At 42.6% G+C, this 27,204-nt stretch overlaps 1 protein-coding gene and 1 pseudogene across 15 annotated transcripts in view; one reads left to right on the forward strand and one right to left on the reverse strand.

The window, feature by feature from the left end:
* Positions 1–27,204, reverse strand: part of KIF13A (kinesin family member 13A) — a 218,491-nt gene that overhangs the window by 71,484 nt on the left and 119,803 nt on the right. For 14 of the 15 annotated variants that reach the window (XM_021100220.1, XM_021100218.1, XM_021100216.1 and 11 more), the window contains exons 5-9: positions 18,536–18,628; positions 17,319–17,499; positions 13,794–13,881; positions 10,636–10,770; positions 9,432–9,544 (exon numbers count right to left, since the gene is read on the reverse strand). In XM_021100220.1, coding sequence (XP_020955879.1) covers positions 9,432–9,544; positions 10,636–10,770; positions 13,794–13,881; positions 17,319–17,499; positions 18,536–18,628 — 610 coding nt within the window. The remainder of the gene's footprint in view (positions 1–9,431; positions 9,545–10,635; positions 10,771–13,793; positions 13,882–17,318; positions 17,500–18,535; positions 18,629–27,204) is intronic. The other variant, XM_021100217.1, reaches the window with a different exon arrangement.
* LOC102166051 lies at positions 11,949–13,150 on the forward strand (annotated as a pseudogene).

Here is a 27,204-nt window from a genome sequence, read left to right on the forward strand (position 1 = left end):
CAACCAAAATGTGGAAACAGCCCAAATGTCCATGAAATGATGAAAGAATGGAATGTAATATCTCCTCATAAGGGAATATTACTCAGCCATAAAAGTCCTGAAACATCCCACAGCATGGATGAACCCTGAGAATTTTTGATAAGAAAAGTAAGCCAAATACCAAAGACCACTGTCCTGGGTTGAAGAGTGTCCTCCCAAGTTCATGTCCACCAGAATCTCAGGTGAGACCTCATTTGGAAATAAGGTTCCTGCAGATGTAATTGGTTAAGATGAGATCATACTGGCTTAGGAAGGGCTCTGATCCAATGACTGACATCCTTATAAAAACATCATGAGAAGATGCACAGACATGGGGGAAACACCATGAAAATGGGGGAAAGGCTGAAGTCTTGCATCTACAAGCCAAGGAACGCCCGCAACCACCAGAAGCCAGGAGAGAGGCATGGCATAGATCTGGCCTCTGAGCCACCAGGAAGGAACCAACCCTGCCAAGCCCTTGATTTCGGACTTCTGGACTTCAGAACTGTGAGAAAGTTATTTGTCTGTTGTTGGAACCCATCCAGTTTGTGGTAATCTGTTATGATAACATGAGGAAACTGACCAGCCACATACTATGTGCTTCCATTTACATATGAAATATCCAGAATAGACCAATCTACTGCTGAGGGCTGGGGAGGTGGGATAAAAGGGAAATGATCTGGACACCATGTTTCTTTTGGCAACGATGAAAATGTTTTAAAATTAGATCATGGTTATGGTAATACAACTCTGTGGATATCGTAAAGCTACTGAACTGTACACTTTAAAATGACAAGGTACATGGCATGTGAGTGATTTCTTAATATTAGCTTTTTTTTTTTTCCCCTAAATTCAAGTTCAGGGAGTTTCCACTGTGGCACAGCAGAAACAAATCCAACTAGTATCCATGAGGATGTGAATTCTACCCCTGGCCTTGATCAGTGGGTTAAGGATCCGGTGCTGCCATGAGCTGCGGTGTAGGCCAATGGCTACAGCTTTGATTCGACACCTAGTCTGGGAACTTCCACAGGTGCATGTGCAGCCCTAAAAAGCAAAAAAAAAAAAAAAAAGAAAAAAAGAGAAAAAATTCAAGTTAAATCACTCCTCCCAAAGATAACAATTTTAAGAAAGAAAATGGCATGTGATATATATGAGAGGGAAAAAGGAGTTCAATATAAGGCAAAAACACATTTCTGCTTTGGATGTTACATACATAGAGGGCGTTTTTCACATTTTGCAACTATGGAAATATAATTTTCACTTGGAAGCAATACTCGAATGCAGCAGAAATCACTTTAATTCGTACCAACTATAAAGAACTCAGTGACTCAGGGGTCAATTCCAGCAGCTCTGAGGTTAGCAGTGGTTCTATAGCTCCACAGCTTTTCCACTTAGGGAAGCCTATCACTCACAGAAGCCAACTCTTTACCTAATGTTGTGCACGCATTCAAGATAAGAATGTCATCTAAACCTATTAGGGTCCCCAAGGAACAAAAAGAAATAAATGGCAGAACGAGTGGGATTCAGTGGTGACTGAGAGGTCACCGGTCCACCCCACGCATTCCTTCTAGGTTCCCCCTTAGAAGCAGTGATCCAAGGGCTTCTAGGATCTGGAAAACCATTTGGAAGTTCAATGTCTGGGAGGTGAACACTAGGCTTACATACTTTTTATTTAATTTATTAATTAATTCATTTATTTATTTATTTTGCCTTTTTTTTTAGGGCCGCACCCGTGGCATATGGAGGTTCCCAGGCCAGGGGTCGAATCAGAGCTACAGCTGCCGGCCTACACCAGAGCCACAGCAACATCATATCCGAGCCGTGTCTGTGACCTACACCACAGCTCATGGCAATGCCAGATCCTTAACCCACTGAGCAAGGCCAGGGATTGAACCTGCAATCTCATGGTTCCTAGTGAGATTCATTTCCACCAGGCCATGATGGGAACTCCAAAGGCTTACATATTTTAATGGGAATTTTATTTTCAGGTACCTTAACACAATAATAAAATCACTAATTATGGTCCTACTAGCACTGCCTGGAGGCAAATGGGCAGCTCATGGGTGTCATGATGGGGACGGAATTTTTGGCCAATTTTAGGGGCTGAAAATGTAACTTCAGGAATCCTCTTTTTTTTTTTTTTTTTTTTTTTTTTTTGTCTTTTTGCTATTTCTTTGGGCCGCTCCCGCGGCATATGGAGATTCCCAGGCTAGGGGTCTCATCGGAGCTGTAGCCACTGGCCTCTGCCAGAGCCACAGCAACTCGGGATCCGAGCCGCGTCTGCAACCTACACCACAGGTCATGGCAACACCGGATCCTTAACCCACTGAGCAAGGGCAGGGATTGAACCCACAACCTCATGGTTCCTAGTCAGATTCGTTAACCACTTCGCCACAACGGGGAACTCCGAAAAAGATTCATTAAGCTAGGACACTTGTGAGAAATGCAAGCGGGCAGGCAAGGAGGCTCTGCTCCAGGAATCCTAATTCTAGCAAAGCACTGCTCCTTTACCTAATCAGCTGAAGGTGGGGATAGTGAGGAAGCTCTGAATCCTTACATCACTCACAAGTTCCTGGGTGGGGCTGGGGAAGAGGGGGTGGGCGGGCCAACGGTGAGGAAGGAAGGCTTAAGTGAGGAGCTAACATTTATAAACAGACAGCCTTCTATAACAATGGAGGATTGGAGATCAAACAATAAACAAATAAAGTCAGGAGGACCAAAAACAAAAGCAGTTTACTGAAAGAAAAGAAACACTGTCATAAATCAACTTTCTTTTTTCTTTTCTACACTTTCCTCAAACCTACAAAGTTTCCTTGAAACCTTAACCACAAGATTCTTTCCCTTAGGAGTGGATACAATATGATCTGAGTTATCTGTACCATCAAGGATGGATTTCAAATTTATTTTACCTATGTTTACAATGATCATTTTCTAAGATCATAAAGGCAATACTGATTAAACTTTTTTTTTTTTTTTTTTTTTTTTTGTCTTTTTGTCTTTTGTTGTTGTTGTTGTTGCTATTTCTTGGGCCGCTCCCGCGGCATATGGAGGTTCCCAGGCTAGGGGTCGAATTGGAGCTGTAGCCACCGGCCTACGCCAGAGCCACAGCAACGCGGGATCCGAGCCGCGTCTGCAACCTACACCACAGCTCACGGCAACGCCGGATCGTTAACCCACTGAGCAAGGGCAGGGACCGAACCCGCAACCTCATGGTTCCTAGTCGGATTTGTTAACCACTGCGCCACGACGGGAACTCCTGATTAAACTTTATTAGTGGAGTTCCCATCATGGCTCAGCGGAAATGAATTTGACTAGCATCCATAAGGACGCAGGTTCAATCTCTGGCCTTAATCAGTGGGTTGAGGATCCGGTGTTGCCGTGAGCTGTGGTGGAGGTGGCAGACTCGGCTTGGATCCTGCGTTGCTGTGGCTGTGGTGTAGGCCAGCAGCTACAGCTCCAATTGGACCCTAGCCTGAGAACCTCCATATGCCTCTGGTGCAGCCCTAAAGAGACAAAAACAAACAAAAAAACCAAAACTTTATTAGTGTTAGCTGTATGAGTATTTCTCTTTCTACTGAGACTGTGTTCACCTTGGCGGCAGAGACTACTGTGTCTGGCTTACAGAAAGCACTCATTCAATAACTGCCAAATTACACCCGTTCTAGAATACAAAGAACAACAAAACATGGAACTCTTTTCACTGAGGACTAATTCAACGGCGGTTTTGGTACACTCTGTGGTTGTTGGCCCAATATCCATTTTCCCCTTCTTACTTGCTAGAAGAAACCTGATTTTGCTGGGACGCAGGTGCCAAGCTGAAACCCCTACTTTCCAGGGTCCTCTGTAGCCCGGAGGAGCCATGAAACACATTTCAGGCCAATGAGGTTGCAGGGAGGCATCACTGGGAGGGGTTTCCAAGCTGGCTATTGTTCTCCTGATGAGAAAGGTACTTATTCAGCTGGTGATCCCTTCCCCTCCTTGTCTGGAACAGAAGGTGAAGGATCCGGTATTGCCACTGCAGTGGCTGGGATTGCTGCTGTGGTGTGGGTTTGATTCCTGGCCCAGAACTTCCACTTGGCATGGATGTGGCCAAAAAAAAAAAAAAATACATACAAATATTTCCAAAAAGAGGTTCTTTTCAACATTTGTTCTGGAGAGGTTAAATAAATACACCAGAATTCCCAGAATCAAATAAATCAGGGAATGATGAAGTTACAAGGGATTCATGACTGCAAGACTTCTCAGAGCTTTCACCACTGGGAATCTTCAAAGGAAGGGTGATAAGTAACCTTTCTTAAAATTATTTATCCAGGGTTCTTCTTCCCAGAGCCACCTGAGGAACTAGTCTTTCACAAGAATGCTTTAGCAAATACTGAAGTAACAATGGTACATGCTCCAAAAGATGTGACTACTGCTTCCCCCAGAGCAGATTTTTGCCCTCTCCTTTGTGGGTCTCTCGTGTTTAATATAGAGACATTTACTCAGTTTCTCTTGACATGCAGATCCTGTAATGTGCAAGCGGTAAATTAACAAGGACCCCCTGTCTGCCCTTGAATAATGCACAGAAGGCAGGCCACTTTTATTTTCCGTAGGTACAAGTTCACGTTTGATTATTCAGGCAATACTCACCAAAGTGAGGTTTCCCAGAGGAAATGAACAAGAGTCATGGAGGATACTCCAGAAGAAAAAATTCGAGTCAATATTATGCTTATGTTATTATACCATTAATTACATGACAGAATCCTAGGAGTAACATATATTAATATCCCTAGAACAAGTTTTAGAAGAATTCAGTTTGGGAAATGTTTGGCACATACTTTATTATTAACCACAGTAATTGAAATGGAAATGAGACTGGGAAAGGTCTCATTAGATGAATCCTGTTGGCAGTCAATAGCTGGCTGTTGCTAAGAATAAAACAGAACATTTTTGTTTGTTTGTTTGTTTGTTTTGCTTTTTAGTGCTGGGCTGCACCCATGGCATATGGAAGTTCCTAGGCTAGGGGTCGAATTGGTAGTTGCAGCTGCCAGCCTTTACCACAGCCACACAGGATCTGAGTCGAGTCTGCAACCTACACCACAGCTCAAGGCAACACCAGATCCTTAATCCTCTGAGTGAGGCCAGGATGGAACCCACATCCTCACGGATACTAGCTGGATTCATTAACTGCTGAGCCACGATGGGAACTCCTGCTTTTATTTTTGCTCCTCCCACCTTTTCAATCCCCAGAACCATTTCTACTGACATTCCTGCAGGTATTAGAGTGCATTCGATGATGAGTTCTCAGAAAAGCGGACCCAGGCTGACTCCAGCGGCCTCATCCGTCCAGCCTCAGTAGATGATTTCCAGAAGTGAAGACGGATGGTCTATAGACAACCTATCCCTCCAGGGTTGGACAAGCCCAGGCGGTGCGTTACACCTGCTCCGCCTGAAGGAGTCATGCGTACGGGAAAGCTCTTCAGAGCTTAATTAAGGAGAGATGAAGCTCCTCGACCCAGAGTCCATTAAGCAGACACTCGTGTCTGTGTGAAGTCCCTGGCAGGTCTGCTTAAGAGGATTACTAATGCTCTATCCAAGGAAGCCCCAAGAGGAGGCTGAGGGAAAGCTCAGGAAACATGTCAGAGATTTCTTTTAATTTTAGTCCTCCACCAGGCACTGATGTTAAGGCTTAAGAAGCCATTTGCGGAACCACTGGGCAAAAGTTTCAGTGCATTATTTATTTTACCTTATCAGTACACACCTACATAGAGTGTACTGTGCCACGTAGGCGTGTTCTAAGCATGCTACAAATAGTTACTAGTTTAAGCCTCCTAAGAGCCCTACTCATTACATTGTTTCCTCACTCACATTTCACAGTTGAGGAAACCAAGGCACAGAAAGGTCACATCCCTAGTTTCTGTAACCAAGCAAATCCAGGGTTTCCTCTGGGAAGCCAGCCCTCCCTGAACCTCCAAGTTGTGTTGTCATCTGTGTCCCCACCACACCCATGTAATAGTTCCATCCCTCCAAACGTGCATGGCATGGTCTTATTGTGAGATATCCCACTGATTCAGTGACTATGGACCAATGACCATGCTGAGAACTTGGATGTCCCCTGGTGGGAAGCTGGATCTGCAGTGGGCTCCTGGCATGTCTGCACCAACTCAGGGAGATGAGAAAGATGTGTGGGGTAAAGAAATAGCCCTGGACAGAGGTTCAAGGGAAAGGGTTCAGAGGCAGCTCTACTCCCTTCGAGGCAGCTATTTTGGGAAAAGCACAAGACCAATCTGGCAAACATCCACAGGCTGGTAAATGTGTCCTAAAAAAAAAAAAAAAAAAAAAAAAAAAAAATCCCTGCTCCATGCATAAAGGCTGGGTTATGCAGCATTCTCAACATTACTGGGTCAAGAAAAATTCTCTTTCCTCCCTTTGTTTTTTCTGTTGAAGAAAATTTATTGTATCTTAACCTAGGTGCTCCTCAAAGGCAGCAATCATGAACAAATAACCACAGATACAGCACCTTACAACAACACAAATGTATTATCTTATAGTTCTGGAGGCCAGGAGTCCAGAATATGTTTCCTAGGGCTAGTTCCTTCTGGAGGCTCTAGGGGGAGAATCTGCTTCCTTGCCTTTTCTGGTTTCTACTTGCTGCCCCCATCTCTTGGCTCATGGCCCCTTCCTCCATCCTCACAGAAGTAGTGGACTGTGAGGTCTTTCTTACCCTACATCATTTGGGTTCTGGCTCTCCCATCTCCTTCTTTTCACTTGTAAGGAGTTTGGTGAAAACAGCAAACCCACCGAAATAATCTTCTCAAAATCATTAACTTAATCACATCTGCAAAGTCCCTTTGTGAGTCCCTTTGAGAATTTGGACCTGACATATTTGGGGAACAGGGAGGCAATATTCTGTCTCCAACAATATCTAAATTCCTCTCACATCCCCACATCTTATGCAGTGTCAGGCACATAGCAGAGGCTTAATAAACACCTGGCTCAGCTTTTACTCATACTGCTTAAATATCTCCAGCCAACAGTTTCCTCATCTTTAAATAAAGGTAAATAGATATACAATGAACCTCACACGAAATGATGCATATGAAAGTGCCCCGAAAACTATGAAGGACCTTAAAAATGTAGACATGTCATGGACTAGTAGGAAGAAATACCTACATTCATATAAGTAAAGAAAGATAGTAGGATGCTAAGAGAATTCCATTCACGTAGTCATAATGGAATAGAACCAGCTGCTGGGTTAAACGTGCTAAGTCACGTTATCATGTGCCCTTGGGACTAGTTTGGGACACTACAAAATTTATTGTCCAAATTGCAGGGGGCACTATAATACTTACTCTGGGACAAAAGTACCAATCAGGACTCTTCCAGGCAAACAGAATAGTGAGGCATATACAGCACAGCAGATGAGCCTGGGCTCTGCAGCTAAACTGCCTACAACCAAATCTAAGATCCATGCTGAGAGTTTTGTGACCTTGGACATATTATTTAACTACTCTCTTACTTGGTTTTCTCATTTACAGAATGGGGCTAACAAACCCATCTCATTACACTGATCTGAGGATCAGATGAGTTATCACAAACAGGGCATTCAGAACAGTGCCTGGCATGTAGCAAAAAGTCAATAGACGTTAGTGACCACTGCAGGTCAAGGCAGCCACACTCTTAACTTTCCACGAATTCACAGCACACAATTCCCAGTGTCCTCCCATGAGCGGAGCCACGGGCCAAGGGGCTGACATGGCTTAGCACCAGTAAAGTCCTTCCTTTGGCACCTGCTTCCTCATTCCCATCCCGGTTCTTGTGCTCTGGACCGCAGAGCTGTAGTGCTTGTCTGCCCTCCTACAATGCTTTGTCATGAAACAGAGCAAAAGCCCTTGTTATGAGAGCAGGAGACAGAACGACTGGAAGTTAGCCCCCCCCCCCACAGCAGCAGTCTGTGCAATGAGCATGGCTGCGTCCACCTGAGAGAGGGGGTGATAGTTCACTGCCCGTTTTAAACTTTGATAAACTTTTGCATAATTACCGTGTGTTAGCACCACCCTAAAATGCAAGTTGCACAAACATGTTCCTGAACATATTACTTCTGGTCACCTTCTGTCCTAAACAAAAGCCCGAGTTAGTTTCTTAACACCACCAACAAAAAATATTACAAATACAAACTAAACTACTTTCTGCTGAACCTGGAATAATGAACATGCTCTTTATATAGATTATAAAAATAATAGCTACAACAATTAATATTTATTCAGTATATACGACATGCCAGGCATTGTTCTAAGCACATGACCAGCATTTTAATCCCCAGCAATTCTATGAAGCAGGTACTGTTATCACCCCCATCACAAAGATGAGAAAAATGAAACACAGAGAGGTGAATTCACTTGCCTGTGATACTTACGTGTTTAGTGAGTGGTGGACAGGATTAAACCCAGGCAGCCTTGCTCAAACACATTTATTTTATTTTATTTTATTTTTTGCTTTTTAGAGTCGCACCTGAGGTATATGGAAGTCCCCAGGCTAGGGGCTGAATTGGAGCTGCAGCTGCCAGTCTACACCACAGCCACAGCAATGTCAGATCCAAGCCGTGTCTGCAACCTATGCCACAGCTCACATCCTTAACCCTCTGAGCAAGGCCAGGGATCAAGCCCAAATCCTCACGGATACTACTTGGGTTCTTAACCCACTGAACCACAACAGGAAACCCCCAAGTACATACTCATAAATGCAAACTCTGCTCCCTCTCACGCTGGAGAACAGGGGGACTTCTGCATACCAGGAAACATGCTGGGATACTACGGGACTGAAAGAACAAGCCCTTCATCTGTGCCTTTGCTGCACCCTCCGCCTGGAGTGCCTTTACCTCACCTCCACCTGGCCAGCTCCGACACACCCTGCACCACTCGGCTCTCCTTCAGCCCCCAGTGTATCCTGGGCACGCTGCAGGTACTCATGGCAAAGAATGAGATTTCAGGATGGCAGTTATTCAATACCTGTTACTTTTTTTGTTGTGTGGAGGTGTTGATGTTTAAACAGTATTAGCTTGACAAAGGGGTTCGAAGCAGATTTTTCTCCTTAGGATAAGCGTCTCGAGTCAAATTTAAGATATGATTTGATTTTCAAAATTGGGACTTGCGTTTATACAAGACAACATTATACAGCGATACTCTGGGTGTCTGTACAATGTTTGAACTAGGTCATGCTACGCTATTGCACTTAAATAAACATCATGTATCTCAGTAGAGGCAGGCGGATGTTGTTCTTCAACCCGGTTCACTAAAGCTGCACAGACTCTGAACCGCGTGTGATCAGAGCCATGTGGCCCCTGGTAATGAAATACATACCCCCGCCCCCGCCCCAAGACACGCAAGAAGCTGGGGGAGATGTGCCAGCTTCTGGAATGGCCCCGGCCCCCTTACTTGTTAATGTTGCTGCCTTCTTTCAGTCGCTCTCCAGCGGCTCCAGTTTTGGACACTCTTTCGCTACCCGCCAGGTCCACCAAGCTGACCTTACTGACCTTCTCTCCCGAGTTCTAGGTGTGGGAAACGAGAGAAACGACACACCTGAATGCAGAAACCAGAGAGATATCTACATATGCGCCAGCCGCCCTGCTACAACAGGGCCGACTCCCCAGGAAGGTTTTATGTTTTAATTTAAAAAAAAATTTTTTTAAAGGTTTATTATTTATTTATGTATGTATTGTCTTTTGTCTCTTCAGGGCCACACCCGCAGCATATGGAGGTTCCCAGGCTTGGATCAAATTGCAGCTGTAGCTGCCAGCCTACACCACAGTCACAGCAATGCCAGATCTGAGCGACCTACACACCACAGCTCAAGGCAATGCTGGATCCTTAACCCACTGAGTGAGGCCAGGGATTGAACCAGTTTCCTCATGGATCTTAGTCGGCTTCGTTAATGACTGAGTCATGATGGGAACTCTGTGCCTAGGAAGGTTTTAAATGTTAAGATTTTAAACTTGAACTAGAAGTTTCATGGCCAAAACACATGGCAGCACGGCACCGAGTTTCACAGCTGAGTAGCAAGTGCTCTGGGTTTCCCAGAGTACAGTCAGGAATCTGGCGCTTTCAGGTGCCTACGAGAACATACCAGGACACGAGGGTTCCTGCATGTTCAGGTCAAATTCCTCCTGTTTTGAAAAAGCGTTCTTTAGGCTAAATGTTGTGGTTTCCTCTTTAATATCCTTTAATGACTATGAGGTAAACTCAGTTGTTTTCAGGGGAATTTAGTACCGAAGGATACATATTAAAAGCTGTATGGTGATCTCATCATGGTCTTTAGGGAGTCTACACAAGGAATTCTTTTTCTTTCTTTTTTTTTGGCCATGCCTATGGCATGCAGAAGTTCCTGGGCCTGGGATTGAACCCAGGCCACGGCAATGACAGTGCCAGATACTTAACCTGCGAGGCCACCGGGGAACTCAAAGGGATTCATCTTTTTTTTAAGTTATATATAAAGGCAGATCTAAAACGTTAAATGATATAAGCTAAGCAGCTCGTCTAGGAAGTAAAATGCTCAGCAACTGAAGCCTGCCGTGAAACAGTTCACTTGTGCAGGTATTTTGAGTTCTTTCACTGCCACCCAAGGTTCTATCGGATCCCTCACCCCAGACTGCAGGTCATACAGCGTCTGAGTGATGATAATGTTGAACACAGCATGGGAGCGGCTACTTTCTTCATTCATGTTGGTTGCAGCTACCGTCCGAGACTTATTCCCCTCAGACATCAATGACTCAATATCCTAGAGGCAAAGCACAAGGAAAACTTCATAAGCAAAAACCCTAAGAACACCATCCTGCCCATGAGGTGTGTGTATTAATCATGACCCCTCTGACGCATCCGTCACCACCCTTCCATATAAACCTCCCTGCTCTCCTCCGTCGAGCCTGTTTGAGCTTCCGCTCCCCTGGTGCTGCCCAGTGGATGACATGTTTCCCCCACTCTTTCTATCCTGCAGTCGTCTTCCTTCCTATCTTTCCCTGTGCAAGCTCCTAAGGAGAAAAGAGCTAATATTTATTGAACATTCTGGATACTCCACAATGTACTTAATGTATTTTATTCTAACTCTCCTGTACAGCGATCTACTGCTTGCTCATTTCCTCCCCCTTTCAACATCGTCGCTCTCCCAGGACAGGAAATTCTCCTTATTCAACCTTGTACACCTGCCTTAGAACACCTGGAACCTAATGCACTCATATAGTGTTTGAAGGATGACATTTAGAAAAGTAGTATTTTCCTGATTTTACAAACAGGGGCACTGAAGTTCATTGAAGTCAAATAACTTTTCCCATATCTAGTAAGAGGCAGAGTTGGATGCAAATCATAAACTCCCCAGCTCTTACTAATAGGTGACAGGAGGGGATGGATCCTGAGCCCAGTGACACTGAGCTAGGAGCCAGGCATCTTAGCAAAAGTGCTGACTTCGCACTTTTCTGAGGGGGGGGTCTCTGCATTTCTCAGCATTTTCAGGGATGACTGCCCTCTACTTCTGATTCCAGTTATACTAAAATTGTCTATGTTTAAGTGGCTGGACAGAGTTATCTTGCAGATTAATCTTAGCCACAGTGAATGTGAGTGACGCAGGGACAGTTACAACACACAGACGGCACATTTAAATAGAGGGGTGCACTTGCTCATTTATTCACCAACACTCTGCAGCAATGGACAGCACTTTCTTCTCCGTGCTTCCCAAAGCAGTGATAACAAAAAGAGGCTAAAACATCCAGCCCGGATGTGAGAAGCCATAAAAACCCAGGAGTAGGAAAAGAAAACAGGTCAGTCGATGGAGGGAGGATGGATTCAGGAAAAGAGAAGAACAGGAAGAGTGAAAAGTAACTCTTTGCACTGTGGAGCGCCAGCCTCTCCTGGACCGCGGGGCTGGTCCAGTCTGTCTGCCTCAGGCCTGTGCCCAGGCCTGCCATGGAAGGGGATGTCCCTGCTACCACAGACGTCCCTGTCCACTACCAGATGGCCAGCCCCCCCGTGGGACACCTGTGTCTACAACAGCTGCTACTGTGAAGAAAATATCTGGAAGCTCTGTGAATACATCAAAAGCCACGACCAATATCCTTTAAAAGAGTGTTATGCTGCCTTCATATTTAATGAGAGGAAGATGATTCCTATCTGGAAACAACAGGCAAGACCCGGAGATGGACCTGTAATCTGGGCTTACCACACTGTCTTTTTTTTTTTTTTTGTCTTTTTAGGGCCGTACCAGTAGCATATAGAAGTGCCCAGGCTAGGGGTTGAAATGGGAGCTATAGCTGCCAGTTTACACCACAGCCACAGTAACGCATGATGCAAGTCCCATTTGTGACCTACACTACAGCTCAGGGCAACACAGGATCCTTAACCCACTGAGCAGGGCCAGGGATTGAACCTGCGTCCTCATGGATACCAGTCCGGTTTGTTATGGCTGAGCCACAAGGGGAACTCCATGTTGTCTTGTTTCCTGTTTCAAGCGGAGGACAGGGTTTCATTTATGATCCTGACACTGTCCTGCCATCTATCTCCCTGTCTCTTTGATACTTATGTGGAAGACGCCTTTGGAACAAGGACATCCATCCACAGTTTAGAAGGAAATTTAGAGTGATCTGTGCAGATTCGTATTTGAAGAACATGAAAGGCTCCAGTGGGAAGTGCAGAGAAGCCTCCTCCATTCTATCCCCGGCTTGAGACTCAAGATTGCAAAATGAACCTGAATGACTCATCAGGAGGGATCCCAAGGGAGGATGGGGAGTCATCTACCTGCTATCTGAATCTGTACATCGATTTGGCAGTAAGAACCACTAAACTTGACCTCTGGGTGTAGTACCTCGGAGAAATTCTAGGACGTGAACAATCCACCCCTTCACCTGCGACAGCCAACATTATGGTACATTTGGCTTGGAATTATCTTTTCCTCATTTAATTCAATTGAGTTGAAACATAAATGAACAAAAGAATAAATAGAACCAATTGTTTTTTGATATGCCAGGCTGAAACTTGACGTAGTGTGTATTTGCTCAGATATTCCTATAGCTCATTTGTTAAAACATGTGAAGGCTTATGCCAATAACTGCTTTTGTTATGATAGATGTGTGGACTTGGTGTCTGTTTTGGATGTTTTACTTCTCTCCAGCTACACTGAAAGCTCCTTGAGGGCAGGGCTGTGGCCCATTGCTCTGTGAATCTCTAACGCTCGTAAAATGTGCCCATAAAATGTTTGCTAGTCATTGTGCTCCTGCTTGAGAAGGGCTGACGCTGTGAGCTGAATCAGCAATAACTATTACTCTTTTGGGACCATTACGTTCTTTAAAAAAAAAAAAAAACAAAACTGCAGCCTTCTCAGGCTTAAGTGTTTCTTGGCTATGTATATGTTTTTAGATAAAAGTGACTTTAAAAAAAAAGGAATGGAATCGAAGGCAGGAGGCCCTAGCAAAGAAAAAGGGCTGAATTAAGTGCTTACGTTTGTCCAGATTTGGCAGATATCACTGTCAAATGATGGACATCACTGGCCACCATGAGGTGGACAGTATCAACAGAGCGCTACTAGTGAAAATATTCCACAACCTCCAAACACTTAGCCTCTCAGCCACACAGTGAGCAGTCTGAAGAAGGTGGCGAGAAGCCCTTCCGTTTGGGATGTGCTGGTACTGGGTTTCTCAGGTTACGAATGGCACCGATGTGCTATAAGGCAGTCACACAAAGAGAGATTCACCACTACTTATACACTTCAATTTACTACCAGTTTTTGATGACATTTAAAAAAAAAATGGCACTTACCTCAAAACTAGTGACGGCCAGTTGGGATAAACCATCTACATAGGGTCCTAAAACTTTATGCTCCCGAACTTTAAGAGACTGTCTACTTCTTTAAGAGAAAGGAAAAAAAGAATGAATTAATCAGACCCAATGTGAAGCTTCTCTTTATAAAAAGAACTTTAAAAAGTACTCCGAAATTAAGATTGCGATTTCCAAAAAAAAAATTTTTTTTAACAATCAAAAAATATGCTAAAAGCTACTTTATTTGGATTAGCAAAATAGCATTCCTTATTGAGGAATACCTTTCATAGTCTGATTTCTATTTAAAGTAACTTACTATTTAAAAAATTCTATCTCTGCTCCCAAGCTAAACAGCTAGCACACAGAATACTAGGTTAGGTTAACCTGCTTTAGTAGATGAACTTCTATTTCACATGGGAGAAAGGGGAAAAAAAAAAAATGAAGCAAAGAATGTGCCAGAATTGAATCTAACCTTCAGGTTATTTTATAAATAAGCATATTCTCACCAAGTAATGTCTTAAAGTTTTGAGCAAGCAGTGAACAATATTAGAGTGTTTTAATTTATATTTGTAAGGCAGCAACATTGATTTATGCTGCTTCCATGCTGACAATTTTATACAGAAAGTGATGTTATATAGCAATTGTTTATACTATCAGGATGCTGATATTTATCCTATATTTAGAATGGGCTCTGCTGATGAAAATTCTAGGGCTCTTTTGAATTTTTATTATTATTATTATTATTTTTGCTTTTTAGTGAAATGTGGAGGTTCCCAGACTAGGGGTTGAAATCGGAGCTACAGCTGCTGGCCTACGCCACAACCACAGCAATGTAGGATCTGATCCAAGTCTGTGACCTACACCACAGCTCACGGTAATGCCAGATCCTTAACCCACTGAGGGAGGCCAGGGATCAAACCCGCAACCTCATGGTTCCTAGTCGGACTTGTTTCCACTGCACCACAACAGGAACTTCTCTTTTGAATTTTTAAATGGCAAACTTAGTTTGGGGCCCATGTGAAGAACTTACCAAGAGAAAACTGAGATGAAAAGCAAAGGTATATATCACGGGTGACACTAATTACCTTTCAAATCAAGAGTCAATGCTTGGCATCACCCAAGTGTGGAAAAAAGGAACCAAAAATGACTGAGTGCTTCCTGAAGTCCAGGCATTGTTCCTTAAGAACTTCTCAGTTGACTCACATAACTTTACAAACCCCCCCACAAAGGAGGTTTTACGAAGTTTAAGGATGAAAAATACAGTGTGACAATGAGCAATTCTGCTGTACTCTAAACAAGGGCAGATCAAATGCACAACTGCAAGAGAGCTGCTTTGATGCACATGGATTCAGAACTCAGCTCACACTGTATGCACAACCAGAGATTCTTTTTTTTTTTGTCTTTTTTTGCCATTTCTTGGGCCGCTCCCCCAGCATATGAGGTTCCCAGGCTAGGGGTCTCATCAGAGCTGCAGCCAATGGCCTACACCAGAGCCACAGCAACGCGGGATCCGAGCCGTGTCTGCAACCTACACCACAGCTCACGGCCAAGCCGGATCGTTAACCCACTGAGCAAGGGCAGGGACCAAACCAGCAACCTCATGGTTCCTAGATGGACTCGTCAACCACTGAGCCACGACGGGAACTCCTGGAGCAACCACTTTTGAAAACAGCTTTGCGGTACCAAAGCAGAAGATTCTGTAGCTTGTGAGCCACAATTCTACTCCTGTATGAATTCCCTAGAAACTCCTGCCTTTGTAGCCCAGGAGGACTATACAAGAATGCTCAGGGCAGCACTGTGGTGGTAAAAAGCAGAAACCACATGAATGACAGGAGATAGAATTAAAGAATTTTGGTGTATTCATACAATGGAAGGCTCAAGAGCAGTAAGATTAATATGAATTATTACTTCACATATCAAAACAAATGAATCACTGAGGGGAAAAGTAGGAAGTCACCAAAGGACATTTGTATTATGATGCCACTTATACAAAGTTAATAACTCTGCAAAATTATGCGTAAACTCTTAAGGAGGAAGAAGATGAGAAACAAAATTCATGATAGTAGTTACTTTGAGGAGTGGCAGGAATTGACATAGAATCAAAGAGGAACATACAGGTGGCTTCGAAAATACTGGTCATGTTCCATTTATGAAGCCAAATGGTGAGTGGGACAGTTGTTGTTTTATTACTCCTTATACCTTACATGTATTGTCAGTGTGCTTTCACATGCATTAAATAGTTTTATCACTAAAAGTAAAAATCTTATCTATAATTGGGTAACTTTCTCGCCACCCATAATTTCTGTCTCATACTTTTGACTATACCCTTGATTATACACTACTAAGAGCACTTAAAATATTTTTAATGACATGAGAAAGTATACATCATGTTATACAAAAAATTCAGGATATTCAACTGTATTTCGAGAACAGCCTCAACAACCCCTCCTCCCCCACAGCTTTGAAACAGGATCAAAATGCACCAAAGTGTTAACAGTGGGTTTTGATTTGTTTTGTTTTGCTTTGTCTTTTTGCCTTTTCTAGGGCCACTCCCGAGGCATATAGAGGTTCCCAGGCTAGGGGTCTAATTAGAGCTGTGGCTGCTGGCCTACCCCAGATCCTTAACCCACTCAGCAAAGCCACGGATTGAACCCACAACCTCATGGTTCCTAGTCGGATTTGTTAACCACTGCGCCACGATGGGAATTCCAACAATGGATACTTTTGAGCAGTAGGATTATAGGTCATTTTCTCTTTCTTCTTATATTTTACCTATTTATTTCTTCTGCCTCTATGAATCAAACTCATCTGTTTTTTATCACCTAGTTTTTAAAAAAAATACAGATGCCTGGGTTTCCCCTGGGTCTGCAGAGTCACAGCCTCTACAGGTGGGGCCTCAGGCCAGCCTATCCTTTAAAAGCCGCCCAAGCGATCCTAATGCACATGCCGGGAAGAGAACAACCTGCCTAGGCTGGTGGTTTCAGTCCTGCAACTACTTTCCCTGCACTCAGGAGGTGCTGCTTTCCAACATCACTGGAAGGACCAGTGCGTCATTCTTAACTCAATTTTTATGAATGAACCACAGTGGCAAAAGTCACATCAGCAGTAAAAAAACATCCTTGTAAATGGCATCCATGAGCAACTTCAACATGAATATAGGATAACCTATGAATACTGGATATACCAAAAGGCTTTGAGAAGCTGATGATTTCTCGGTAAATGAACTGAAACCAGAGTGGTGACAAGGGCTCCCTTGCAACTTTCACTTTAGGGTCACTTAAACTCATTATCCTGGATAAAGAACAAGGTCCTATGGGAGAGCACAGGGAACTCTGTCTCATCTCCTGGGACAGACCATGATGGGAAAGAACATAAAAAAAAGAATATATATATTATGTATAGAAATATATATATATATAATTGAGTACAGCAGAATAGGTACAACACTGTAAATCGATTATGCTTTAATAAAAATAAATAAAATCATTACCCCTATTACAAGGTTAATTTCAACCACTAACTTACCCTTTGGGGTCTAAAAGATCTCGAACTTTCTCATTGTAAATTTCCATATAGGATACTTCGACTTTAAAGGTCTGTGACTCATTCTGCTCCAGAGAGATCCTTTGAAATAAAGCACAGCAGAGCCTTGGAATGAGGCCCCGCTGCTCGGCGCTGCCCATCATGGAGAAGGATTTTCCTGAGCCTGGAAAAGGGCAAGCAGAAAGAAAGGAGGATGGAAAGGAAGCAACATGGAATGCTTCAACCCAACGGGCGTTCTGTCCATCAGCCAAGGTCACACAACAGAAGTGGCCAACCTGGCTCCGAAAGCCAGGCCCCTGGACACCAAGGCTACTCTTCCTTCTTTTATATTCACTCAATTTTTATGAATGACTTTTACTGTGAGAGCTGGAGGGCACCTCCTTTACAGATGGACAGGTACCAAGGTAACCACTACAAATACCTAATCTTTAAAAGTACAAATAGTAAAAAATAAATATCAACTATACATCAAGTAACATCAACAGTATTTTACCCACAAAGTATTTTGCATTTGTGAAAGTACTTTGAAATATCTTCTCCTAGTTGTCCTACAATATGACAATAGGCAGCACAGTTACGATTTATGGATTTATTCCAACTTCAGTTGAAATTATGGTGGCTCAAACTGTTAACGGCTGAGCCAGGAGTCTGTTTTTGTTTTGCTTGTTCCAACCAACTATGCCAGCAGCCTAGGTTTAATAACCTATCATCACTTCAGTATTCTGGTGAAAGTCCTCTCTATAGGATGATACTGAGTTTTTCTGCTGTAACATTTATACTGAGAAAGTGGTAATTATATTTCTAGTTCAAATACAGGTTAAAAGTATAATTTAGGAAAATAACACTTAATAGTCTGAAACTAGCTTTGCTCATTGACACTGAAATTACTCAATTACCACAACTGTTGAAACTTCTAAAAGAGGAATTTTTTTTTTTTTTTTTTTTTTGGCTGCACCCACATGTGGAAGTTCCTGGGCCAGGGATCAGACACACATCACAACAGCAACCCTAGCCATTGCAGTGAAATGCCGGATCCTTAACCTGCTGTACCACAAGTGAACTCCAACTTCTGGTCATCTAATTCAGCTAAACTCATGAAGTCAGAAGCATTTTTCTGTGGTTACCAAAAGCATCTTCTATTTTTGTTTTAAGAAATGCACATTTAATATCATTGACTGTAAAGAAAAGCAGCTACTTACCTGTCTGTCCATATGCAAAAATGCAAGCATTATATCCCTGAAAAGCTTTCTCAAGAATTCCTTCCCCAAGGCACTTAAAAACCACTTCTTGACCTAAAAAACAAAGCATATAAAACCTGAAAGGAATGATTTTTCTTGACATATCTGTATTAATCCCTGAGCCCTAGTCATTCTTTCAATCCGAAAAAGATATGAAGTGTATTGCATACCTGCTATGTGTAGGGCTGTGGGTTAAGAACTTAATGTATGCAATTTTCTTTACACCTCTAAACTACATCTCAATAGTATTGTTCTCTAGGACACTTCTCTAGGCATTAAAGGTTCCTGTCTATTGCCAGGAACTGGATTCCTTCCAAGCATCATTTACATTTGGTTTAGTTCCTTCTCCTGAGTTAGGATGAAGGGTCAGTCAACACAAATTGCCTTATCTCCCCATCTGGTCTCTGGGCCTCTGATGAGCAGGAGCCATGCCACACACATCTTGGTGCACGTGTGCACCTCTGTACCTGGCGAGGTGCTAAGTACACGCCAGGGCTGAGAAACTGAGAAACTGTTCGTGGCTGGTGGAGGGGATGTGCTGAACACAGACACTGCTGGGCTGTGTTCTCTTGGGGATTCGGGGACAGATTTCCATCTCTGAGTCCATCTACAGGTTACTGCAGCTCTTGGGGGTGTTCTGTCACGTACTATCTATTCTATGGTAGTGTCCATCGAAAGAGTAAAGGCGTGAAAATCTTCTTAAATACTTAAAGAGGCATTTGCCACCCTTTGAAATTGGGGCCTTTCTAACATTCCTTCTCCACCATTGAGAGAATTAAAGTGGTGCTTTGTGCAGCAACTACTAGTTTAAGCACCTTTTCCCTCCATTAGAATGAGAAGCTCCCGATTGATGTCAGAGACTATACTCTGTTTATCTCTGTAATCCTAGTGCCTAGTACAAAATGCTTAATAAATGTTTGTTCAAAGAATGAGTCATTTTAATCTTTTTATCCTCCATGACAATTCCTTTTACATTTGGAAGCAATGCAACATAACATAAGCTTTTGGGGGGTATGTTTTTCTATCAAGTAGCTGAGTTTAGCAGTCTCTTGTTATGCTATGACATGTCATGGCTGAAGAATGGGACTCTTAAAAGTGTAAACATGAAACAAGAAATAATATTTTCAATCATGAGGTTGGCAAAAATAAACTTTTTTTTTTTTTTTGTCTTTTTGCCTTTTCTAGCGCCACTCCTGCAGTATGTGGAGGTTCTCTGGCTAGGGGTCTAATTGGAGCTGTAGCCACCAGCCTATGCCAGAGCCACAGCAAGACAACACGGGATCTGAGCCGCATCTGCGACCTACACCACAGCTCACGGCAACGCCAGATCCTTAACCCACTGAGCGAGGCCAGGGATCGAACCTGCAACCTCATGGTTCCTAGTCAGACTCGTTAACCACTGCGCCACAATGGGAATGCTTTTTTTTTTTAAATAAACTTTTAACAGTATCAAATATAGCTGGATTGAAGAAATAGGTATTTTCATAAGCTGCTGGTGGAAGAATTAACGAATGCAGCCATTCTAACGAAAACCTCAACCAATAAAAGGGGGTATTCCCAGGCTCTCTGACCTATTGTGAGGCATCTGCCCTAGAGACCCACTCCCACAAGAGACCCCTGTAAAAGGATGTTCATGGCAGCACTATACTAAAAGTTGGAGTCAACTTAAATGCCTCATTAGTAAGGGTGTGGATCAGTATAATGTGACTATTCTTTATGATGGAATATTGTACACCGTGTTAAAAAAAAACGAGCAAAACAAATCTATGGGTATAAACCGTGCTAGAACTCAAACACATTGTTTAGTCAAAAAAAAAAAATCCATGTTCGCGCTGTACATATAATGCAAAAAATTTATATGCCAAGTAGTGTGTGTATGTGCTAAAGCAAAAAAAAAAAAAAAGGATCAGAAGAAAACAGAAGAAAATATACCAAATTTATATAACCTTATTTCTCAACTTCAGATTTCTACCTAAGAGGCAGAAAACATGTTGGCAGAATATGTGGATTTTTTTTTTTTTTTTGGAAGGGTGAAGAGGCTTTCCTAAATATAGGGGAAAATACCTGTTGTAAAGACCACCTAAAGATGTGTGTGTATGCTCATATACATATACCCTGAGAATAAAGTTTGTCAAAATCCTTATCCACTGAAGACACACTTTCAAAATCGCTTTTCTGTTATAGTTAAGTATGACAGAGTCTTATGCTAACAAGAAAATATCTGACCCATCCTGCTGCTGACCTTTCATGCACATCAATGTTTTTTTCTCATACGTGTTCCCAAAGGACATTCCTCATTCCACATGCATCCCCAAGGCCAACGCCAAAACACAGGCTTAAATCCGGAGCTGAGCCCCATAGTGCAGAAGACTGGGAATTAATCGTAGCCTGTGCTCAGGCTTGTGAGAACTGATGGTCCTCAGCCAGGACCAAAGTGCCATCGAAGGCATTCAAAAAGCACCGCTTTCTTGGCACAAACAGATGGATGGAGCAATCTCTTTTGGTCTTCCAAAACGGTTAAGTGGCTCCCAGGAAGGGAGTGGGGTGAGGGTGGGGCCAAGACGCTTTAAGACTTGGCTGAGTCAAATGTCCTGACTGTAATTCATGATTTGATTCATATTTAGTAACTTGAAAAAAAAGCAAGAGGTTGAGTTGATGAAATGCAAAGAAGCACTGTGGTCAGAGAGCATTTACTATGGCTTCCAGAGCCGAAGTCATTAACCAATCAAAAATTTATATCTGTTCCTTTATCAGGTGGTGAAATGAAATGCTTTCTGGTTTCTGTTCCTGATGCTGAATAGGCTGAAATTATGAGGAATTATTTTCTCAATGTTTCTTTCAAGGGCAAATCACAAGGTTTCTTTTTCCTTGGTAGGAATGGCCTTTTAAAACTAAAGATCATTAGCGGGGGTGGGGGGGGGGAGCAAAATAAACACTCAGAAATGAATGCTAAAGAGCGGCATGAAATAGGTTTATGATATGTCAAGTGAAAAGACAACCACCACCACCCAGGGTGTGTCTACTAAAATTGCACTAAAGGAGTTCCCATTGTGGCTCAGCCGTATGAACCCAACTAGTATCCATGAGGATTCAGTTTGATTTCTGGCCTCCTTCAGTGCGTGAAGGATCCAGCATTGTCATGAGCTGTGGTATAGGTCACAGACGCAGCTCAAATCCCATATTGCTGTGGCTGTGGTACAGGCCGGCAGATGCAGCTACGATTTGACCCCTAGCCTGGGAACTTCCATATGCCAGAGGTGTGGCCCTAAAAAGACAATAAATACATAAATAAATAAAATAAATAAAATTGTACTAAAAATTAAAAAATGATCAAAGAATGCTCCAGGATATAAAAATAGCAGAATAAATCTCAGCTTGGCCTATTACCAAATCATTACAAATACGAAATAGGATTTAATTAACAAATTTAACTTGTATACCTTCATTGTTTATGCTAAGAAGAAAAAAAATTAACTTTTTGTCAACCCCCCTGTTTTCAGTGCACTTCACATATTCTATATCATTGGATCCTTGCAATACCCAGGTATGATAGGTATGGATTGTGCTCAGTAAAGAGATGGGGGGAGTGCTCTGAAAGAGTAAGTCATTTGCCCAAGATGGGGCCACCAGTGAGGGGCAGGGCCTGGGTCTGTGGGTGTGGACTCTCAACGGGCTGAGGCCCAACCATAATCTGTGACTCACCCTGTGTGGAACTGGGAGTCAGTTACTCCCACCTTTGGGATTAACTGTAGAATTTACACTTTGGTCAAAGTATGGCTGTTTTTTTGAAATTCCAGTGAACACTTGCAAAAAGATTGCAGGCAGTTCCCACTGTGGCTCAGTGGGTTAAGAACTCCACATAGTGTCTGTGAGGATGTTGGGTTTGATCTCTGGCCTCACTCAGTGGGTTAAGGATCTGGCATTGCTGTGAGCTTTGGCAGAGGTCACAGATGTGGCTCAGATCTGGTGTTGCTGTGGCTGTGGTGTGGGCCTGCAGCTGCAGCTCGGATTTTACCCCTAGCCTGGGAACTTCCATATGCTGCAAGTGGGGCCGTAGAAAGGAAGAAAAAAAAAAAAAAAAAAGGCAAAGGTCTTATTAAATAAGGTGCTGAGGTATGAGTAGACGTGTCAACATAATATGTAACTTCTAATAATCTTGATAAAACGTACAGATCATAGGAGCTCCTGCCATGGTACAGTGGGTTAAGAATCCAACTGAAATGGCTCGGGTTCCATCCCAGCCTGGTGCAGTAGATTAAAAGGATCCAGCATTGCCGCAGCTGCAGCGTAGATTACGGCTGTGGCTCAAATTTAATCCCTGGCCCGGAAACTTTCATATGCTGTGGGTGTGGCCATAAAACAAAAAAAAAATTACAGATTACACTGACACCTCTAGTTACCTCATAGACATGGAAATAAAATAAATGTGACTAAAAAAAAAAAAAAAAAAAACACTACTCTTTTTTATTTCCACTAAATGTATATATATGCTTTCCAAAAAGTCAAGTTCTTTTACTTAGTTACATTTGACAGAATTCAGATTTATTGTATTTAATAAAGTTTTCATTTTAACTAGGACAAAAAAAAACTGGGAAACACAAAATGGAATATGAAAAAATAGAAAATAATTATACTGTGTTTCTGAAAAGAATTCTTCTCCTTTCCATCCCTAAATAGCTATTCCAAAGCACAATTTATAAAAGGACAAATATAAAAGAACTATAAAGTTCATGTATTTTTACAAATCTAAGCAAGAGTGGATACTAGAGAGACTGGAATCCACGTTATCACTATGGCTTCCGTGTCTCTAGGGAAATTTATTCTCTTTTAAGACAAGAAATTATGAGCACTTTCCCACCTCTACAAAGACACATCAACATTAGCATTTTTTAATAGCTCTGCTTAGCTTCCACTGTATAGTTAACTAACACAATCAGTGCCCTATTATAGTTATTTAGATTATTTCCTTTTGCTTTTGCTTTCTGCAAAATTTATCCTTACATATTTATTTTTATGCACTTCTCTATTGACTTTACTAGGCACAACTCCAAAATATCAAATTACTAACTCCTCCACAATGCATGACTCTTTTTCTCCACCTTCAACAACAGTGGCTATTATTCCTCTTGGCTTCACTAAGTCAATAGGAAAAAAAAAGCCTCATTGTGTTAAATTAAGATTTTTGTTTCCTTAGTTTATTGCCCATTAATATTTGTTCTTTAGTAAACTGATGATTTGGGTCCTATGTATATGTTTATAAATCACTAGGGTTGGTCATTGATTAAGTATTAATTTCGAAATGCCTATCATATGTTAAGGATATTTAACCTTTGGTCTATTGTATGTTGGACATATTTTTCCCAGTCTGTTATTTACCTTTCAGTCTTTTGTTGTTCTTTGTCATACAAAAGCTTTTGGTCTTTCGTATTTAAATCTCTCATCTTTTCCTTTATGATTTTTGTCTATGGTATATGTTATGCTTCCAAAATCCTTCTGGATTATTATTATCCAAATTACATAACTATCCACCCACACTTTCTTCTAGTTTTGTTTCTGGTTTTTACAGTTTTATTTCCAAACTTGAACTTGACTCCTTACCAGCGGTGTAACCTTGAGCAAGATCTCAGTTCCTTCATTAGTATAACAGCAATAATAGTTGCTCTCTTACTGGGTTGCTGGTATGATTTAATAAGGCACTTCAGTAAAGCACTTTCCATAGTGCCTGGCCATTATACATCCATAATATATTTTCATTAATATCCATAATTAATGCCATCCCTTAAATTTTTAACCAACTATAATTAATTTTGGTATAAGAAGGGGGAAATCATCTAATTTTTTTCCCTAAATAGTTCCTTCATCTTTGCAACAATTGTGTGAAGCAATCTAATTTTAAAGATAAAAGGAAAGACCTTTATTCTTAGAAAAAAAAATTAAAGGGGTCATTCACTGCTATTTCTCTAGCTCCCCTAGAGGGTCCCCTTTTTTAAAATAACAATAAAATATCTCAGAAAGGTATAGGGGAAAAGCAACTTAATAAATCATTTCAATAAAATTGTGAATAGAAACAAACTCCATAGAGCTCCCCTTATTCGTTTTATTCTGGTGCCTTTGCAGCTCTGTGAATCCCTGGCTGGGGTGATACTTAATCAGTTCTTTGGTTTGGTGACCTTCAGGGCACTGCTGGGACAATAAATGATTATTTTTAAGAAAGCCAAGACTGTTAACCAAACTAAAGATGTACATTCTATACAGTCTTGGTCCTTCTCAGCATAAACCAGTTTGCCTTTTCCATGCAACACAAATGGTGGCTACATTTCACTCTGTGATGGAGAGAAAATATTAACTATCAAAGACCCTTATATGGTCTATTATGGAGAGTCTGGTTTATCCAAAAGACTGAAGGGTTTTTGTTTTGTTTTGTTCCTTTCTATTTTTTAAACACAGCAGTCCTTTTTTTCAGCATAGGAAAAAATGACTGGCCAACCGCTTTTCGAAGTTTAGTTCACAAAAAAAAAAAAAAAAAAGGAACTGTTTCTGCTGGATGGTGGGAATCACGGAGTCCATAAAAGATTCAATCTCCCCACCCTTAATGTTTCCCAACCACAGTTCACATTCAAACAGAACGAAGTGCCACTTGTCTGGAGGACTGCGTACCAGCCCAAAGTGAAAGTTCAGAGGTCGTGAAGGAAGCAGGAAGGTCTATGAACATGTGTTTCTATCCCAGACAAATCAAACAAAGGCGCAACACGGTCCACCCCAGAGCCTTGTGGCTTTTGCACAGGACCAATGCCGAAGAGGAGGCGGCCACGCTTCAGATGTCAGCTCCATGTGCCTGGCTCGGGGAATCCACAGGGCAAACCTGACCTCACTTGTTCATAACCATGACCGAGATGCCAATTTCCTCTGTGAGGTTTATGATTAGGCTCCTGTAGCTGTGTGGACAAGTCTTAAAACACAGGCATGCCCAAAGCAACCCACAGTACAATGTCAGGACAATAGAGAGGGTTCCTGTATGTAATATTTACAAGCAAAGTCACAGATCTGACCCACCCAACCCTGAGTCACACAGCACACAGATCTCTGAAAAGCCAACACTTTGAGTCTACACACTTGTGCATCATCTGTTCCTACTGGGAATAGCAGCAGTGGCCCCAAAGCGACTAGGCTTGTGTACTGGGAGCTGAGTAACCAAGGTAATTCTCTCTAGAGCAGGGCCCTGACAGCAAAGCACAGAAGAGAAGGAAGGGAAAGTGCCCACCACACATACAACACCAGACTCCTAAGGAGGAACAGGGTGAAACATCACAGTGGGCTATGCTCTAGGAAATGGGGGAACAAAAGAAGAGGGCAGAACCTTGTCTTACCCACAATCTGCATTAAACGAGGCAGCCTCCCACAGGTCACAGCTGAATAAGACACTGAGCGTGGCACTACACGGTTGGACACGACAAAGCAGCGAAGTGGGAGAGCAGTGATCAAATCATGTCAAGATTTTAACATGATTTGATCACTTTAAACAGAATCTCCAGTTTTCCTTCTTTTCCCCATCTCTTTTCTCACTGGAGTTAGAGTGGGGGAAAAATGGTTAAGTTCAATATTTATGATTTGGAATTCTTGCGCCTGCACATTTGCAAGGGTGTTTTTCCACTTGTAAACAAGACTAATGGCCCTAGCGATTTTGATGAGTCTGGGCTCGGCAGGTGGCCCAGCTCCAAATGGGAGCACCTGGACAGTGCAAGACCTGTCAGGTTCCTCTCACACACCCAAAGGGGTAAAGAATGTCTAACACAGATGGGGTTTCAGCCAATCTCTCCAATGGTACTACTCTCAGCAATTGTACGTGTGGTGCCTTTACACCTAGTTTAAGTGGAATGACCCCAAACTACAGAGTTTAGATAAAGGAACTAGGGCTTTAAGGAGTGACTTGATGATGAGACTGAAGTTTCACTCAACTGTAGAAGTTTGCCACTGAGGGTCCTGGAACCCAAGAACCTGGACCATGAGGGTAAAGGCAGGTGTCCAGGAGCCATCAGAGATCAGTGTCCCCGCCCTCAGGAATCTTTGCAGCACAGCCTGGGTGACTCACCCAGATGAATGTCTCCACCCCAGGGACAGCACTGGGGCCAGTCATGAGCTGGCAGTGAACCTCAGCTCCTTTTATTGCGGATAAAGTGGCTGAGTCACGGAGGAGGAGATCAGGCAGTGGGGCCCGGAGGGAAGAGCTGGAGGATGGTCTTGCGGAGGATGCAGCTTGGACCCACGCGGGCAGGTGTTTTCACACACACACCTGCTGACCAAGGAGCTGCTCTCCATCTCTACCTGCTCAGCAGCGTTTACCGCTGTCTCTCTCTGACTCAGAAGCAGACTTGACTCAACATCTCTTCTGGACTGTGGGGAACACAGGATTTATAGCACTTGAGGGGCGGTGAAAACAAAGCCCAACCCAAACACAGGCATCCAGGACTCAGAGAACTTCTGACAGGAAGGACAGCACTATTTGTATTATTTCTGGCCTGATTCCCAGCCAGAGACTCCACTCTGATTTCCTAAGCACGGCCTTTTGTTGGGATGGGAGGGAACAGAGGGTTTCTCAGGACTGCAGTAGAACCCATAAAATCTTCACACCT

The sequence above is a fragment of the Sus scrofa genome, chromosome 7, assembly GCF_000003025.6.
Source record: "Sus scrofa isolate TJ Tabasco breed Duroc chromosome 7, Sscrofa11.1, whole genome shotgun sequence".
In the NCBI taxonomy this organism is placed as follows: Eukaryota; Metazoa; Chordata; class Mammalia; order Artiodactyla; family Suidae; genus Sus; species Sus scrofa.